Genomic DNA, 17,912 nt, shown 5'->3' on the forward strand with positions numbered 1-17,912 from the left:
GGTGTCTGTGTAGATTCTTATTCATCCAGGTCATGGTTATCCAAGTAAGAGCTCTGGATCGACCGGACTTCTTAGGGTTTTCTTGAAGATGTTTTGTCTTCTCCCCAGGAGGCGCCTTCAAGTGATAATGAACGATGTGGTTGTCCAAATCCTTGCGGTTTATTTAGATGATATTCTTGTGGTTTCTGAGTCCTAAGTTCCAAGCTGAAGAAGCCCTCTGAAGAGAAGGCGAAATGTAGTCAAGAAAACCCCCAAAAAAGTCCAGTCTATGCAGAGATCTCACTTGGAAAACCCAAATGGCGTTCTCACATAGACAAACCAAAGGGTGTGGTGAATGCAGTTGTTGGCCGGTCTTTCTCATGGATCACCACTTGGTGGTGTCAACTTGCCAAGTCTATGGTGGAAAAGAACTTCACCCCTCTTAGTGCATCAAAACGTTCATCACTTTCAAAGCATCTCATCAAGTCTTTGTATTGAGCTTCCTGTAGTCAACACAAAGCCTTAGTATACCATCTGATTTATGCACTAGCACTATGGGGGAAGCATAAGGACTAGCGCTCTCCTGGATCACACCTTTTCTCAGTAATTTACCAATGTATTCCCTAACTTCTCAGTATTGGTTGGGTAGTATTGGAACATCACAGGAACATCATCGGTAAAGTGGGTCTCATGTTGTACTCTGTCCATTTGACCCAAATCCTTGTCCTCTGTAGCAAAAATAAATAAGTACTTAGCCACTAGCGAAGCCAGCAGTTTCTGCAGTTCTTGGTTACCACCAACATTGAGCTGGTCCAAAATTGACTGTACACTTGGTGTTTCTACTTTATGTCTATCAATGCTTACTTCCCCTGTGTCTGCTGAAATTCTTAGAAACTGCACCTCACCAGTCTTGTTACTCTGAATCCCCTCCACACGAGTAAGTGATTCCCAAAGACTTGAACCAGATGTCCTCATGGGACAGATTAATTACTTGGACAGGAAAAAGATTGGAGGTTCGCAACACAACCAACCCTGCTGGCAAAGATAAGCTTGTAGGCTCCAACAGGGACAGGGAGCCTTTCTCCCCAACTGTTCGAAGGCCCTTGTCCATGACTGTAGAAACTGACAAGGCAGGTAAATGTACTACATTCCTACCCACCATTCTAGCAAAATAGGGTTTGTCTGCTACATTTACTGTATGAAGGTGCTGAAAAAACTCTTTCCAGCGCGAGTCTAGTTTCCCACCCATGGTGGGGTCAAACTCCTGGTGCACAAGTTCTCTGCACTTTCCAACAATATTCATCTCGACAAGTCTGGTAACACCATTCTCACATCATTTGCCATTGCACGCACTAGTGAAACATGCACTTTCCTTCACTACTGTAAATATTGTGTAAAGAAATCGTTTGCTCACTGTCAACTGTCTCACCTGTCTGCATTCTTGGGTCCTGCCTTTGGCTGCAATTTTGGCTGCAAGTTGTAACACTAGTTCTACATAACCTGTATAGGGCAGTTCCAATCCACTGGCTGCAGTGATCTTTAACCACATAAATGTCGGATGGATGGTCTCCCACTTCTCAGCCAAATGTTCTTTAAAGAATTTCTCAGATATTGCGCTGACCTGGCTACCGGTGTAAAGAAGGCGCAGCACCACAACTCTCCAGAGTTTGCCCTCAACCGTTTTTCAAGTTTTCCTGATCTACAAAGGGGCCACAGGTTAGAGAACCTGGACTTACTTGGGCCTGCAGACACCTTCTTGCAATGTGTCCATTAGCACAAGACTTAAAACAAATTGGTTGGCCATCTGGTGAGAACTTTGGCTGTGGCCTGAGCCTTGACTTTGTACATGGTATGTTGGGGTTCTGGGTTGTGTCTGGCTTTGTCCTGCAGGGGGTGGTGTGGAGCACGATTGGTGGCAGCTGGCACTGCAGGCAGGCGCACCTGTAGGCAATTTACATCTTGCTGCCTATTTAAGCAGGTTGTGCCGCTCCTGTTCCTGAGTTTCCTGTTGCCCTGGAGGGCTGCTTCTGTTCCCTGGTGCTCGGCAGTCCTGGAGGGCTGCTCGTGTGTTGCTCCCCTGCCCTGTAAATAAAACCTTTAGACCATTTTACCACTGTAAAATGGCCTGCATTCGGGTTCTATTAGAAACCCCCATTCCGTAACATGTTGTCGCTAAATTGTGCTTACTTTACCCACAGCACAGGTTAGCTCAGCTAGCTGTTTTTCCTGCTGAGCTACTTCCCTTTGGATACTGTCCAGTGCTGTAGATTCATCATTATCATCAATGGAACCGTGAGGAATCTTCATAACTGAAACCTCAGATTTGCTGACAAGAGAGCTTAATTTCTCTTCTATAGAAGGCTGGAATCAGGAGTTTCTGGAGCTCACGACAGACCATCGGACCCCTTAGACGCTCAATAAACTGTTCCTTCAGGATTGTTTTCTCATCGCATGTGAGTAGTCCTGAAGATCCTCACCATCTATTTGTTTACGATTGTAAAAGGGCTGCCAAAGTTGTGTCGGACTGTGCTTTTCACCAATAGCATCTCTCAGGTAGGAGTATAGAACATTTGGTCCCACTGAGTGCTCCGCCACCCAACCGTACATCATCTAATGCCAGACCGCGTAAAAGTGCCAATATATGGCCACACTGCTTTCTTTGAGACTGCTCTTGACCTTAATGCTCTTTCCACATCAGTAATCTCCTGTTCTTCCATCCTTACCAGACTCCCCACTAAACACTGAAACCTGGTGTTCTTTTGGTACGAGGAAAGTGTGAGAGCACTCTAAAGCCTTGCTTCATCGCTTAACCGTGCAAACTCATCATGCAATCTGGCGAGTTCCTGCATTTTTGGCTGGGATGTCTGGATGTTACCACCAGTTGCTCTGCTCATACCTGGATCCATCCAAGCATTTATAGTACTTGATGTACCCTCATCTCCTGAGTCACTTGACATCCTGAAAATCAACAACAGTCCAAATCTGAATGAAAAGTATTCAACTGTTAATCATGGTTATTGTGTAGGGAGTCACTATCTGGGGCTTCTAGAATCTTCCTGTTCCCAGCTCAGTTCAGTGCTGGAATCCTTTGCAGCAGAATCTTGTTCCCCAGGAACCACCAACGATCCTTGGAGCAATTTCAATCCCAGTTCCTCTGAATGGCTCTGCCTTAAGTAACATCTCCTGAAACCTCCCCGTTGCTGTATTTGTTTTTATTTCAGTTGTCCTTTATTGTACTGAAATTAGCCATTTAAGTTTCCTTGTTTGAAATGAAAGAGAACTTACACACCTGTCCCCAGTTTCTGTCTGGTTATTTGTATTGTTGGCAGTTACACAATTTGCAGAATATACCAAAAAAGGAAACAAAAATTAATGTGGTAGAGACACCTCAGGCAGAGAGCTTCATGAGATCTCAGTTTTGTTAAAGGAAGGATCATTGACTACAAATAATGTTTTAAACTCAATGTTTTCGCTGACTTCTTCCATTTATATTTAAAAGAGAGATTTCCTGTTTCTCTGTATCACCAACAATTGAAAAACAGATTCCACTTGTACTGTATAAATATTCAAAATTTAAAAAACTCCCTCATTCATGTCATCTACAGTATTTCAGACCCTCTTTGTTTCTGTGCAGCTCTTCATGCTTCACAATTCCTCCACTTTAGAAAAACACCTTCCACTGTTTGTGTAATTCTGCATTCTCATCAACTCATTTTGCAGCCTGTACGACCAGCCAGTCGGCATTCCTGGCACTAACTAGTTGTGGAGGAACCGCTCTTGAGCCTGTCAAACTCTTTATGTCTGAGTTTTTAAGCCTGGAGAAATACTGTGTAACCATAAAAATATAAACAGTTATGTTTTTAAAGTATTTATTTCCACCATTTGTGGCAGCCTGAAACCTTATTGTACCAACAGGAGGGACACATTGGGTCACTTTGCACCAGATGTAATACAGATAGGGTTTATATTGAGGTGGGTTATTATTATAGTTAATAAGGTATCAGCTCCATATCTGCACACCTCTAAGCATCATGACTGACAAGTACAGTACAAGAAGAGATTAAATAATGTTTTGAGGTGAAGACACGTGCTCTCTGATGCCTTCATGGTTTCAAGTTGATTGTGGGTTTGTGAGAGCAGAAAACACTGGAGAATGTTTTCAAAAGACACTTCCTTCTAAATCCCACTGTGCTCGTGTCTGGAGCTTAGGCTCTTGGAATATGGTAACTGCTGATGTAATAAGTATAAAGGAGCCCTTAGATTTATAATGAAGCATTCAAATGTGCGCGAATGTCTGTACGTATGTGGGACAACGCACAAAACTGTTCTAACTATGAATGGTTTTATGACCTGATTACACTGGGGAGTGATATATTCTGATAGATTCCGGAGATATCACTCTTATTTGAAAGGTTTTGACAATTAAAGAGAAGTTTAATACTGTACCGTGCTGGAGAGGGTCAATGTGGGGGTTTCCCAGCATGCATTGTGTTGGTGTATGTGGGTTCAAGTTGGTGTTAGCCCTGTTTCCTTGTCTGTTGTAGGTGTTGTCTTTTGCAATTTGGCAACTCCTTAATGTTGGTCTTTTATTGCTTTGGCTCTAATTGTTGATCTGTTTATTTGCTGTTTTTGGTTGCTTTCACACCATGAGCGAGGTTGTGTGTGTGATTGAAGACTTACCTTCGTTCATGTGTTTCCTGTGTGTATTTAAGAAAGTGGTACTTCCTGTAGATGAGAGGTATATGGGATACAGAGACTGATGTGAAGGCAGAATTCTTCATCTGAGTTCTTCCACAACCTAGAACCCAAGCTCCTGCAATACATTGGAAATCCAGACATTATTAATCACCTATATATTCCTTTATCTGCACATTTCTTCTCTCCTAGTTTTCAATTTCAAGTTTCATTGTGAAAAATCTAGTTAAGAAATCAGCAAATTTAACCAAAAGTGAACAATATTCTTATTTTGTTACACACTCTGTTCGTGTTACTTCTACCTACACGACTCTTCTTATTTTCTTCCATTGAGATAGTTTTCTGTTGAGTAAATCTGTATTTTAAGGCATTTTTATTACTCAGCTTTGTGTCGAAGCCTGACAGACTGGCCGGTTGAGGTAAGGAACCCCCCTTCCCCCTCATTGGCTTACCCAAATGATCAGAATATTTACCATTCCCACTGCACCTCCTTCGCTCCCCGCCGGCTCTGTCTGGCCCACATAAATCGACGACGCTGCGGCAGCAGTCACTGTCAGGTGTCCCTAGTTGCTGAACGGAAGTACGCACAGGTAAGACTAAAACTCCCAGCAGCAACATAAAAAAACCTAACAACCTGTTGTTAGATATTTTATTAGATAGATATTAGATATTTATTATTTTGCTTCTGAGGAGCAGAGGAGGTTGCACTCCTTATGCCCTGTGCGTACATTATGCACATATGGATCGCACCCAGGGTGTGCATTTATTTGTCTAATTGATTGTTTGTTATGCTAATCCAGCTAAGGGAAAAGCACTGTCCAAACAGAGGCTTTCCCGCTGGATTGTAGGGGCTATCTCCCTGGCCTACAACAGCAAGGGTCTTCCTTGCTCCCCCTGGTGTGAGAGGTCATTCAACCAGAGGTGTGGTGAGCTCATGGGCTTTGTTTAAAGGAATATATTTTAGGAGAGAGCGGCAACCACAGAAAAAGCACCTCAGGTGAGTCAGCAGGAAGCGATTGCAAATGAAAGAGGTCCGACTTTTGCCTGTGCAATTCCTGAACGAGTGTGAATGTTGCCGTGTTATAAGTTCCGTCCCCCACCAAGAGAGACGTGCGTTGCCTGTCAGAAAACGGTTTATCCTCTGGAGAGGCTGATCGCAGACAAACAAGTCTATCACAAAGCATGTTTCCGCTGCCATCACTGCAACACAACAGTCTGGTGAGTCTTTGGTAGGTCTGAGATCTCTTGAAAGGCTATGGATGACTGAGTGGGTCTTCTGTCTCCAGCCTGGGCAACTATGCCGCTCTGCAAGGAAACATCTACTGCAAGCCCCATTTCAAGCTCCTGTTTAAAACCGAGGGCAACTACAACGAGGGTTTTGGCCGCAGTCAACTCCAGAAGGTGGGGGAGCCCCAGACCAATGTAGAGGAAGGCGAGGAATCGGGGGAGCCACAAGAACAAGAGTAACCAGTGCATCTCCAAGCTGCCAAGATTCAAAAAACAAAGGACGTGATTAAAACACCGGACCTGCTCAAAAGAGTCCAGATTCCCAGCTGCCTTTTTATACTTAAAATCAATGATGAGTCTGGACATGATCATGTTGATACACACTGTAACAGGTTCAACAATAAAACCCTCTTCTATCTTTCCTACAGCTTAACCCCTTGATGCACAACATATGAACACCCCTTCTAATGCACAACATGGGTCAAAATTCATTTTCCATGTGTTTTCAGGCTGGGTGAGTTTCTTTGCTGTTTTTAAAAAAAATCATTTTATTATTAAATGTCCCAATTATAATTTTAATATCTTGTTTTTGATTAGAAGGTCAATTACAAGGCCAATGCTTCCATTGTCTGTTTATTATTTTAGGAATAAAAATAGATTTTGGATTACTACACCACATGGGTCAAAAATGACCCATTTATCCAAGTGTGATTTTTAATTAAATTACTTCAAACTATAACTTGCTTCAAATAATCACTTCAGCAATGCTTTGGGCCAAATAATCATACATTTTATATTTGAAATGTGTTTATTTGTCGTACACAAACATGAACATTCTGTAGACACATACCTCTGATAACAGTTGAACAGTTGATATTTTAACCATTTAACATCTAATTTGTGACCAAATAAAATATAACAACTGATCACAGTGCAGTGATCATGCATTTCTAGTGACAGGATCTGTCAACTGTCGCACTAGTTTAGCTTTATTTTGGTGTCCTAGCTAAGATAGATTGCTAGCTACAATATAATATGCTATAATACAATATAGCTAATAGTATTGAATATATTTTCCTCTCTGACAAGTAATGTACTTTTTCTCCAGGTTACTTAAACCTTATCAGTTATATTTACTTATTTTTATTATTATATATTTATTATTGATGGTAACAATAACTATAATTACAATGATAAATATAATATAAATATAGCATATTTAAGTTGATAATTACTGTAAAATAAGACCTACATGTTTCAGGTCTTCAAATAGTTCTCCACAGTGGTAAATAGTGTAAATACTGCATGTTACACAAATGTGGGTCATTTCTGACCCATGTGTGAAAACTTCATGAAGACTGACAATGCTTATTCATAAAGGAAGAACAGAACACTTAATATGATGATTTGTGCTAAATAAAACAATTAAAATTGAAGGAATAGTTGGGTTAACAAATTATTAAATACATAGATTATAAACATTCATCTTAGAAACACTCAGCCATACATGAAATAACATGGGAAATGGTTATGGGTCATTTTAGACCCATGTTGCGCATTAGAGGGGTAGTGATATAAAAAGTGTTTTTATTCAAAATGTAAAAAAGAAAAGTATACAAGAAGGATGAATTATGATCAAAAACAAGTTAATTGAGGAACACCTGGAATGTTGAGTAATAAAATTAATTAATTGCAAAGATAAAGCAAATAAAAACTCCACCTACACTACCACCTTGGCCTGCCCTAAAACAAAGTTTAAAAGCTGACACTTGTGATGACATGTGTATCCAAAGTTGTCTCCCTATTGTCACAAAAGGGACACTTTTTCACAGTTTCATTATTGATTGCTATGATTAAGTTTCCTAGGAAGATACTATGGAGGACTTAACAGGGGTGATCAGTGTGACTCTTAGAGAGTGGATGGTTGTACAGTGTCCTCCACTGGGGCCTGCGGGCTGGAGCCAGGCCAAAGTACCATCTTCAGGGTATGTCAGCTCTCTGGTTCAGTCTGTGCCTGTTCATGGTCTTCACCGGCATCTTATACAGCGTCTTTCCAGATGCATCCTGTAAATCAGTCTTTGCTACACAGACACTTAACTTGCTTAAAAATGCTATTCAAAAATGCTATTAAAAGCACAAGTTTCACATTTTCTGAAACACCTTTAACTTTCAATAAAACACCGGGAATGACTTCACCAACAGTAAAAGAGCCATGTAGAAACCTCATAGCAAATTAAAATCCCCCCCCCCCCCCCCCCCCCAAGACTGGACCGATGGCATCCCCAGTAAAAGCTCTCTTCCATTCACTTTCTATGTAGGGACAACTGTGGGTTTCTTGAACTAGCATAATGTCAATATGCTTAATGTCCAGTACCGGTAATTTAAAAATAGCGACTCTTCTAAAATCAGTCCTAGCTCCATTAAGATTAAATGTACTGATATTAAAATCACATATTGATTAAAAAAATACATAAGGGCAGTGAACACATTCCCTAAAGGATAAAAGAAGAACCTAGAAATCAGCTGGTTCGATGATGACCAAATGATTGAGGTGCTTTTCCAAATCAGATGTAGTACAGATGGGTTTATATTGATGTGGGTTTATAATAATAATAATAATAACAATAATAATAATAATAATGCTATCGTATATAATATTAGAATATATATTATATTCTCCATTAAACTACCCCAATATAGGAGAAACACAACAATGCAACATTCAAATGTAACACACGAAACCTCTACTGTGCACCATCCTTCTCAAAAACAAACAAACAAACAAACAAAACCCACGAGATTTAAATAGGCTCTGAATGGTTCCAGGTAGCATTAAAATCTGTTCCGGATCAGAACCTCTAAACATCGTGACTGACGAGTACAAGAAGAGATAAATAATGTTTTAAATCATGGTTTCAAGTCGATTGTGGATTTGTGAGAGCAGAAAACACTGGAGAATGTTTTCAAAAGACACCCCCTTCTAAATCCCACCGTGCTCGTGTCTGTAGCTTAGGCTCTTGGAATATGGTAACTGCTGGAATTAAGTGTAACCGAGCCCTTAAGTTTATAATGTAGGAAAACACAAACCTCACACAAAACTATTTTAACTATGAACGGTTTAACGACCCGGTTACACCGGTGATTGAAGTATTCTGACAGATTCCGGAGATATCACTCTTATCTGAAGTTTAATATTTTGGAAATCCAGAAGATTTTTAATCACCTCTACGTGTGGACGTATTAGGAAACAAACTCATGTTCTCTGCTTTGGAAAGAACACGTATATATATTTTTTATCTGCACATTTCTTCTCTCCTGAATTTCATTTTCAGAGATTATTGCTGTATATCTAGCTAAGAAATCAGTAAATTTAACCACAATTGAACATCATTCTAATGCTACACATTGTATATACGTGTTCCTGTTACTTCTATTTGATTTCTGTTACTAAATTATCTTAAACAAAAAATTATCACACGGTGGACCTTTCTAACGATTTATTTAGCGATGGCTTTACAACTACTTCCGTCATTTCAAGGCGTCACTGCATATGATTCGTGACGCGCAACATGCAGACGTGGGAGCGGAACAAAACGCGCTGTCTACGCGCCTCCTCTTATTTCCTTCCCCTTAGATCCTTTCCTGTTGAGTAAATCTGTATTTTCAGGCATTTTTATTACTGAACTTGGCGTCGAAACCTGACAGACCGGCAGGTAGAGGTAAGCGCCCCTCTCATTGGCTGATTTAACCACGTGACCCGGCTATTGACCACTCCCACCGCACCTTCCGCGCTGCCCGCCGGCCCTGCCTGGCCCACATCAGGCGGTGACGCAGTGGCAGCAGCTAGTGTCAGGTGTCCCGACTCGCTCAACGGAAGTTCGCACAGGTAAGACTAAAATTCCCAGCAACAACTTAAGAAAAACCCAACCACCAAGTGGCTTGACTTAAACGACGGTGAAATATAAGTCTTTAAATGTCGAGCGTGTCCTTCAGAGCTAGTTTATCCGGCGTCTTTTCTTTAAGGTGAGCCGACGTGCGTGTGTCACCTTCCGCGATGATCGATACCAAAACCAGCCCAACTGCTGGATCGGGTAGATTAGGTCGATGGCGTCTCCTGATACACCTCAGAAACTATTTATGCAGGTTTTTCTTCAAGACAGATGTTTTCTAAATCCACCACCTGGATTTAAAAGGTATCTTCTAATCCTGTTTGGCCACCGTTCGGCTAATCTACAACTTTGCCTTTACCCGTTGGTCACAAACAATAGACTGTTGTCTTATTAATAACCCAGAGAATTGTTATTACACCTTCCTGCCTTAGGCAACGTCGCCTCCTTGTTCGTCCTGAGTCCACACACTGTAAAAGTGTTTGCTGCTGCAGAGGGGGTCAAAGGTCAGCAGCCACCTTTTGCTGATAAGTGAAGAAGATGATCAGATTACAAAAGCTCATATATCTGTTGGCCTACAAAGGTTTGGAGGCTCTTTTTTCAGAGCACCTGCTACTGCAGGGAGGAATAATTAAACAAGTATCAATGTCTTCAATTAATTGCTGTCTTCTCCAGCTTGGAGGTTATAACATATTTATTTGAGTATAGCCGTATTTGTTTTCTTTCTGTTTCTGTGTGTGGACAAATAGTATTATTTTTATTTTTTTCAAAATTGGAATTTCAGTGTGTGTTTTCGCGTGGCCAGCAGCGGGGAATGTCATAACGCAAGAGCGTGATCAGCAGATATAAAGTTGCAGCATCAACTTTTTTTACAGGAAGTTTAGTTTCCTTTTCGGTCTGCTGTCTGTTTAACACACCATCGTTTTAATTTTAATCAAATTAATGAAGCCGGAATTTCCCGCTCAGCTTCGTCGATGTGCTAAAAATAACTCCACAGTCCGACCGACTGAACTTTTAAACTCGATCTTTCAGTGTTTTACCATTTCGTCATTAGCTGAGCGCCACATTGCGAAGATAATCAATAGGTCATCATGATAACAGTATCTAAATCTGTCAGGAATTAAATCTTGTAGCACCAAAAAACACAACTCTATCTTTTCCTGTGTGTGAACATCTGAGTTTGAAGATCGTCAGCTAACTAACAGGTGATGAGTTGCATATTGTATTAGCTAATTTGCTTAGCCTGTAACACAGCGCTGCATTTGAATTCTCAACCCAGTTCAGTTCCAAAGTCCTGTCACTGGTGTTGATCTGTATCTGAGGGGTGACGTAACGGGCCCACCTCACTGAAAAGGTCCAGACAAACAGCCCTGCAGGCTGTGATCAACCTAAATTGCTACCTTTGGTGAGTCGTCTGCTCACAGTTTGTAGCCGCGCTTCTGTTTGAGCTTCACGAGGACGGTTGCAAGTTCAAGCAGGCCGACTGTTTGTTTTTTTTACACGCATAGCTCCGTGAACACCGGTGCAAGTGAGGAGCACCCTTAGGTATGCGTGTCAGGTATTGGAGTTGTGAAAACGGCTAATCCGAAGGAGAGCGGCTCCGCGGCAATGATGCTGAGTCTAAACACACCATAGTGGATTTCTGTATCATTTTTCCACTTAAAACTCAGTGAGACGAGGACGCAGAGTCCCAATTTTCAGTTCAAAGGGCCTCAATGGCTCTTTTTTTATCAGTGATACTTTGTCGTCGAAGTATAATTTCAAACATTTCCTGTTCAGATTATTCAGTAGCTGGCAGAGATGGACAGCGGCCCGTTCAACCGGCGGTCATGGGCGACGCAGTCGTTACGCGTCACAGCTAAGGAGCTGTCGCTGAGCGGACGAGGGCGACACAACGCCATAGCTGAGCGCTTCTCCAAGTGAGTGACACGAGTTCGTCCTTGTGCTTCTGGTTGTCACATAATATATATTTGATAAGGATGCAATGACTCGCATTGATTCTAACGCTTTTAAAAATACCCCCAAAAATATGGAAAAAGGCCGTTTTGATTTGAGCCACCAGAGGTCAGTGTTGTGTCCATCCCCGTCAGGTACCAGAAGGCAGCTGAGGAGTCGAGTGCAGAGAAGAAAAAAGTGAGTATTTCTGTTTGTCCAAATCTGTCAAAAACCAGACTGAATCCATCACACACCCTAACCTGTATCGCTTTAATGAGCTTCTCCTTGGCAGTGTATCGCTTAAACGAGGTGTTTGTGCTTCGCGCCTCAATTGCTCAGCCACTGCTGATGTTGCTGGACTAACTGTTGCGTGTTGAAATGAGCAGACGCAGGCTCGCCATGCCAACTCTCTTAGCTGGCCTCTAATTGGCCACTTGTTGCGACGGGCAGATCACAAAACTCGTAATCCTACTAGCGTGTAATCCCTCTGAAGCGGCCTTTGTCTGGCTGCACTGTCAGCGTGCAGAAGTCTTCACAACAAAGCTGCAACTGATCAACCGAAATGATGAAGAAACACGAGGTAATGTTACTTTAACCGTGGACTTTGTGTGCGTGCGTGTGTGTGTGTGCGTGTGTGTGAGACAGAGACAAAGGCAGCTCATCTCCCTCCCTCCCTTGTGAAATTATCTGACTGTTGACAAGAACTGAACCGTTTGCTGGTCAGGAGAAGCGTTAAGCTTTACTTCCAGACTTATTCATTGAACGCACGTCCTGAATAAAAGTGTGAAGTTAATCGAAATAAAATTGAAAAAGGGTGTTTTAAACAATTTGTGATACCAGAAAATGTAAAAGATTATCTGTAAAAAATGAGATGGTTCTGTTGAGATTTTGTATTTCCTCAATTAAAGGTCATATTTATTAATAGATAATGGAAAATAAATGTTGTTCTGATGGAATTAAAAGTAATTCTTATCTTTTGGCAAAGTCAGGTTTATGTTAGGACACAGTAGTTTTAGTTATCCTCCAATTACGCGTAGAACAAGTTCGACTCACTCAACACATCAACAACAATGAACATGGACTGAGTCTAAATATTTAAAAATGCTTTGAGATTGGAGTACAGAGTGTTCAAAAGTAACTGTTAGTTACCTTTTTTTAGACGCAGGTCCAGGAGCCGCCCATTAATGAGAACTGAGAATTTTCCATTTCCACGTTGCCGGTTTTACTGGCTTCATTTCTCATCAGGGTTTGTAAAATCCAGAGTGACGAACTCTCGACACGGCGAACAAAGAGTTAACGTCTCCCCGCATGTATCATTTCCTGCCTCGGTTCCATGGGCTTTATGACTCCCTCTCATTCATTGTCCTGCTGTTAAAGGGATTGGACCAGTTCAAGCGAGCAGGCCTTTTTTCCTCTGGAGCCGCGGCTAACATCTGGAAGAGCTCTGACCTGCAGAAGGTGGCTGCTGGAACTTTGACCTTTTAAGGGGTCTGGTTGTTTATTCTGTCACTTCAGCAACATTTAAGGAGTTTGGAGTTTGTGTGTGTGTGTGTGTGTTGGCGTGGGCTTTTGCGTGAATGGAGGAACCATCTTGTCCAGTTCTTGTTCTCTCTGGACTGGCGTCACAAAGACAGTAATTGTACGTCTAGCGGAGGAGGTGGGGGTGCTCTTTGTTTAAATCCTTTATTCATGGCGTTATCTGATGTTGTGCCACGCTAATAGATTAAAAGATCTCCAGTAATCACGCGTGCTTATTTGCCACCGCTAATGGGCGTGACATGAAGTTTGGATGGTTTTAACACAGTGGCGTTTTTTTTTTTTAAAGCTTTATTAGCTGATTAGCAAACATGGACAGGGGTGATTTATTTGCATGGTGTCCGTTCAGCATTCCTCTGTTATACTTGGGGAAGTTGGAGGTCACATGATCTTCGGCTGCTCTGTGGTTCCTTGTTTTGTTGGCACGAATGGCGAAACAACCCCCCCCTGAGTTTTTCGCTCCTTGGAAAGGTGAAGTTGTGTGGAAAGGAATGCAGCCGGGAAGAGCAGCGTCTCCGCGGGCACGGCCCCGCCGCCCGCCCGCCCGCACCTCCAGCCAGCTGTTGCATTCGGCAGCTGCAGCGAACAGCTGTCAGCTTCAACCGTCGCTAACAACCGAGCTCAAAGTTCGACGTTTTGATTTTAAATCGCGCCGAGTCGCCGTTTTCCAGACGTGCCGACTGGCCGCTTCTCAGTCTTTGATGGGCTCTCCTTCTTCTCGTAGGCTTCCGATGTCGTGGCGCCCTCGCTGCGGTCCGCTAACCTCAGCGCTCTGAAGAAACGCTGGGAGCAGCCCTCCGTCCCACCTCCCGCCCAGCACGTGCCACGCAGCAGGCCGCCGGCCGCTTCCAGGCCGGCTCCGCTCCTTCAGGGCGGTCAGCTCGCGACCCGCCACGACCAGCAGCCCCCTGCAGCTGGGAAGGCCCCCCAGGGTGACGGAGGAATGGACAGTGATGAGCTGACACAGAGGGAGGGACCCGAAACGCCCGAGGAGCAGGTTCCTAACAGCCCCCGCGGCTCTTACGAAAAACCCCGGGTGCCCCTGAACAACCTGAAGATGAGGTTTGAGAAAGGAGAGGACGCTCGGAACAAGGTGATTAAAGACCTGTTGGCTGAAGAAGACCTCTCAAAGTAGTAGTGATCATAAAAGCCACTCTACAGTTGGAGTCAGATGAGCTCATTTTGGGCTCTAGACCTGTTGCTGGAGATCTGTTTTCTCTGTATTTCTTAAAGTACCCCCCCCCCCATACACACACACACACTCACACACTCCCTCTCCTTGTCCCTCCCCCCTGAGACCACATCTACAGCCCTCCACTCCTCACCTTCCACAAGCGGAGGAATGCAGGAACATTCCTGACCTAAGGCTGTTCCACACTTCGGCGGAACACCTCGCCGCTCGCTCACATTCCTCATTCGCAACATCTCATGTTTTCGCTTTTCAAGTGGCGACGAGCTTCAGCTTTTGACTTTTCTCTTCTGCGGCGACTCAATGACTTCATGTCCACGGACGTGAGAAAATCAACAGCGCTGTTGTTTTTTTAAAAACTTTACTCCGATACAAGCTCACCTTTGCCACGGTTTAATGGCTCTTTACCGCTGGCTGCTGGAGCCCAATGACGTCATGGCTGGTACAGAAGTAACGAGACAATGGGAACGTGTATCCTGTCAGCAGCACCTGAAACCACCAGCTTTAGATTTATGGGTGTCCCCATAAGACACACTCCTCCTTGTGTGTGTTTTTCATTATCCAAAGACTCACACTGTGGGGTTTGACCAAAACGGGCCCCTTTATTATTCAATTTCATTATGAGGTTTCTTTGTTTTAATTGGGTGGACCCTGCAAGTGCAGCTAAACAAGTGTGTGTGTGTGTGTGTGTGTGTGTGTGTGTGTGCTGGCTTCTTCATTGCTGTCGGTGATACCTGGACACACACAAATGAAGCACTTCACAAATGAGTCGGTTCTCTCGAGTGAATTCCGGTGCGAGAGATATGCAAATTTACCTCACCAAACTTTACTTTGGCTTATTTTTATATTCTTCCAGGCCGGCAGGACGGCCCTGCGCAGTTCTTCATCAGATGATGCGGATCAACACGGAGGTCAGATACACGTTCTCGACCACACTAAACGCACTTCAGTCAGGAATCTCTCCCGATTTTAAAGGCGTCAGCTCTGACTGTGACTGTTCTGTCTGCAGCGGTCGACAGAGTGTTGGAGTCGACATCCACGAAGGAGAAGATGGCCAAGTACCAGGCTGCCCTTCTCAAACAAGGCGCCGCTCAGCCTGTGAGCTCACGCAGCACGACTGAGCACACGATGTCGTTAAATATCGCGGCTGTAGCCACATCATGCGATGCCGCCTTATCTGTGTGTGCAGCCATCAAAGTGGCCGCGTTGGGATTGTTTGCCTTCTTCCTGTTTCTCTCCTTTTTCCCTCTGTCCTCAGCTGAAAGAGGAAATGTAGGCCTCTCTCTCAGTTTCTCTCTCTCTCTCCTCCACCAGGGTGTGACCCCAGAGGTGCCGGCTCTAAAATCACCAGCGTCGGCAGATCCGAAACACGCCCCCCCGCCTCAGTGCAACGGTGAGTGGGCGAGAATCCACGCAGGATGAAGTCAAAATGTCTCCCGTGTCACAGCCTGATGTTTTCGTCCGTTTCAGGAGAGAGCGGCGACCACGGCAAAGCACCTCAGGTGAGTCAGCAGGAAGCGGCGGCCAATGAAAGAGGTCAGTGAATGAGCGTGAACGTTTCTGTGTTCAGAGGTTCCGTCTCCCGCCAAGAGAGACGTGCGTTGCCTGTCAGAAGACGGTTTATCCTCTGGAGAGGATGGTCGCACTCCAGCACGTCTATCACAAACGCTGTTTCCGCTGCCATCACTGCAACACAACAGTCAGGTGAGTCTTCGGCGGGTCGGAGATCTCTTGGAAGGCTGTGGATGACTGAGTGGGTCTTCTGTCTCCAGCCTGGGGAACTACGCCTCCCTGCAAGGAAACATCTACTGCAAGCCCCATTTCAACCAGCTGTTCAAAACCAAGGGCAACTACGACGAGGGCTTCGGCCGCCGTCCTCACAAGGAGCTGTGGGAGCCCCGGACCAACGGAGAGGAAGGCGAGGAGTCGCCGAAGCCGCGAGAACAGGAGGAACCGGTCGCGGCGACCCGCCAAGCGCGCGAGAGCTCCGAGGAGGAGCCGCCCGAGGAGGAGCCGCCACAGGTGAAAGTCACAGACCTGACGGCCTTGCTGGAGAGCCGGGCACAGACGCGGGCAGGGGCCAACGTGCAGTCCAGAGAGAGGGCCATGGAGGCGCGCAGGCTGAGGGTGGCCTGGCCTCCTCCGGCTACGGAGGGCCAGACGGAGACAACGGCGCTCAGCCCGGTCACGGAAGGAACCGCTTCAGGACGACCCTTTAAAGCCAAATGGCCTCCGGAGGACGAGGGCCCGTCGGTCCACCATAGCTCGGATCGGGCAGAGCTGGTGACCCTCAGGAGGAGTTCCTCTCTGAAGGAGCGCAGTCGGCCTTTCACCCTCGCCGCCAGACCCAGCCCCGCCCCCACTCTGGCACCAAGGGAACGCCGCCCCCTCAAGTCCCTGATGGAGTGGCGAGCATCGCTGGAGGAGAAGGCCACGCCCGAGGAGCCTCCGAAGGCAAAGGAGCCGAGCGTAAACGCCACAGAGGAGGCGAAGGCGAAGGAGGAGGGCTCGCTGAGAAGCATCTCGCCAGATATTGCGTCATCACCTTCTCCACCTTTGCAGCCCAAGCAGAGCCGCACCTCCCAGGACGTGGGCTTCTGGGAGGACGAGAAGGAAGGGAGCGACGCAGAGGAGCTGAGCGCGGAGGATCTGATCAAGAGGAACCGCTACTACGACGACGACTCTGACTCTTAGAAGCAGCGTGCGGCCAGAGCGTCGGCCCACCTGAGGTAGATCAAAATAATGCTGCCACCCTTTGGTGTTATAGAGAGAAAAAACCAATCACCTGTTGGGAAACTGCCTTCTCATTGTTCTCGTGACTGTCTGACTGTTTCACATCATCTGTAACATCTGTACAACTCTTCTGTTCTAATCCTGGAAGCATCTGGGGGCTTCCACAGATTATTCCAAAGAATGTTTTTATCTTAACGAACCATCTCATTTAAAAATGGTTCAAATCGAAAAGGGAGCGTATTTAGTATGTTTTTAGTAAATCTCTGCATTAGTTGGCCAGTTACTGGGTTAGGCATTCCCCGTCTGTTCCCCTCGTAAAAGAAAACCGCCAGCAGGTGGCGCCCTCGCTCAGCAAACAAGTCAAGCGGCACAGTAGCTTTTTTAATTGATATCAGCTTGAACTTTACACAGGGAACAAGTTTTCTAAAATAAAGACACACCTTGAATGGCAGCAGTGTAGATTAAGAGTTGGCATCATTCTAATCATTGCTTAAAGGATCAATCGATCAGTAAAATCTCCTTAATGACACAATATATTGCACATTTGGGGGCCTGGGTTTCTTTTTTATGCCTGATACCATTTCTAAGGTTTTCAAATCTGAAACATGTTTGCACTGCTGAATTTTTTTTAAAAAGAAAACTAATTTGTAATGTGACATTTTGGGCTTTTCAGCATAAACTGGAAGGCGATTAAAACGTTGAACCGGAACTCGAGTGTGTTTGTGTGAGTT

The 17,912-nt window shown here is 44.6% G+C and overlaps 2 protein-coding genes and 1 long non-coding RNA gene across 4 annotated transcripts; all 3 read left to right on the plus strand.

Moving 5' to 3' along the window:
• The first annotated feature begins 1,961 nt into the window (after positions 1-1,961).
• On the plus strand, positions 1,962-3,272 carry LOC130524338 (uncharacterized). The gene is made up of 4 exons (XR_008950107.1): positions 1,962-2,063; positions 2,178-2,271; positions 2,337-2,432; positions 2,706-3,272. It is a non-coding gene; the product is annotated as an uncharacterized LOC130524338 (long non-coding RNA).
• Positions 3,273-5,449: 2,177 nt separating this feature from the next.
• Positions 5,450-6,320, plus strand: LOC130524540 (LIM domain-containing protein 2-like). The gene is made up of 2 exons (XM_057030783.1): positions 5,450-5,892; positions 5,961-6,320. The coding sequence occupies exons 1-2, from the start codon at positions 5,744-5,746 to the stop codon at positions 6,139-6,141; spliced, it is 330 nt and encodes a 109-aa protein (XP_056886763.1). The 5' UTR covers positions 5,450-5,743; the 3' UTR covers positions 6,142-6,320.
• A 3,224-nt stretch (positions 6,321-9,544) lies between these two features.
• On the plus strand, positions 9,545-17,890 carry LOC130524603 (LIM domain and actin-binding protein 1-like). 2 transcript variants are annotated; one of them, XM_057030878.1, is made up of 10 exons: positions 9,545-9,787; positions 11,568-11,707; positions 11,879-11,921; positions 13,984-14,352; positions 15,305-15,359; positions 15,458-15,546; positions 15,763-15,841; positions 15,919-15,950; positions 16,019-16,152; positions 16,221-17,890. In XM_057030878.1, the coding sequence occupies exons 2-10, from the start codon at positions 11,589-11,591 to the stop codon at positions 17,140-17,142; spliced, it is 1,842 nt and encodes a 613-aa protein (XP_056886858.1). In that variant the 5' UTR covers positions 9,545-9,787; positions 11,568-11,588; the 3' UTR covers positions 17,143-17,890. The 2 variants fall into 2 exon arrangements, with proteins under 2 accessions (XP_056886858.1, XP_056886859.1); XM_057030879.1 differs by lacking the exons at positions 9,545-9,787; positions 11,568-11,707; positions 11,879-11,921 and adding an exon at positions 11,984-13,181.
• The last annotated feature ends 22 nt before the right edge of the window (positions 17,891-17,912 follow it).

Source organism: Takifugu flavidus, chromosome 4, assembly GCF_003711565.1.
Source record: "Takifugu flavidus isolate HTHZ2018 chromosome 4, ASM371156v2, whole genome shotgun sequence".
Lineage (NCBI taxonomy): Eukaryota > Metazoa > Chordata > Actinopteri > Tetraodontiformes > Tetraodontidae > Takifugu > Takifugu flavidus.

What these genes read in the sequence shown, in the direction of transcription:
- LOC130524540 (XM_057030783.1), top strand. Translation starts at nt 5,744, where the DNA reads ATGTTGCCGTGTTATAAGTTCCGTCCCCCACCAAGAGAGACGTGCGTT. An exon ending in CACTGCAACACAACAGTCTG is followed by an intron (nt 5,893 to 5,960) that starts GTGAGTCTTTGG and finishes TTCTGTCTCCAG; the next exon opens with CCTGGGCAACTATGCCGCTC.
- LOC130524603 (XM_057030878.1), top strand. Translation starts at nt 11,589, where the DNA reads ATGGACAGCGGCCCGTTCAACCGGCGGTCATGGGCGACGCAGTCGTTA. An exon ending in CGAGTGCAGAGAAGAAAAAA is followed by an intron (nt 11,922 to 13,983) that starts GTGAGTATTTCT and finishes TTCTTCTCGTAG; the next exon opens with GCTTCCGATGTCGTGGCGCC. An exon ending in AACAAGGCGCCGCTCAGCCT is followed by an intron (nt 15,547 to 15,762) that starts GTGAGCTCACGC and finishes CTCCTCCACCAG; the next exon opens with GGTGTGACCCCAGAGGTGCC.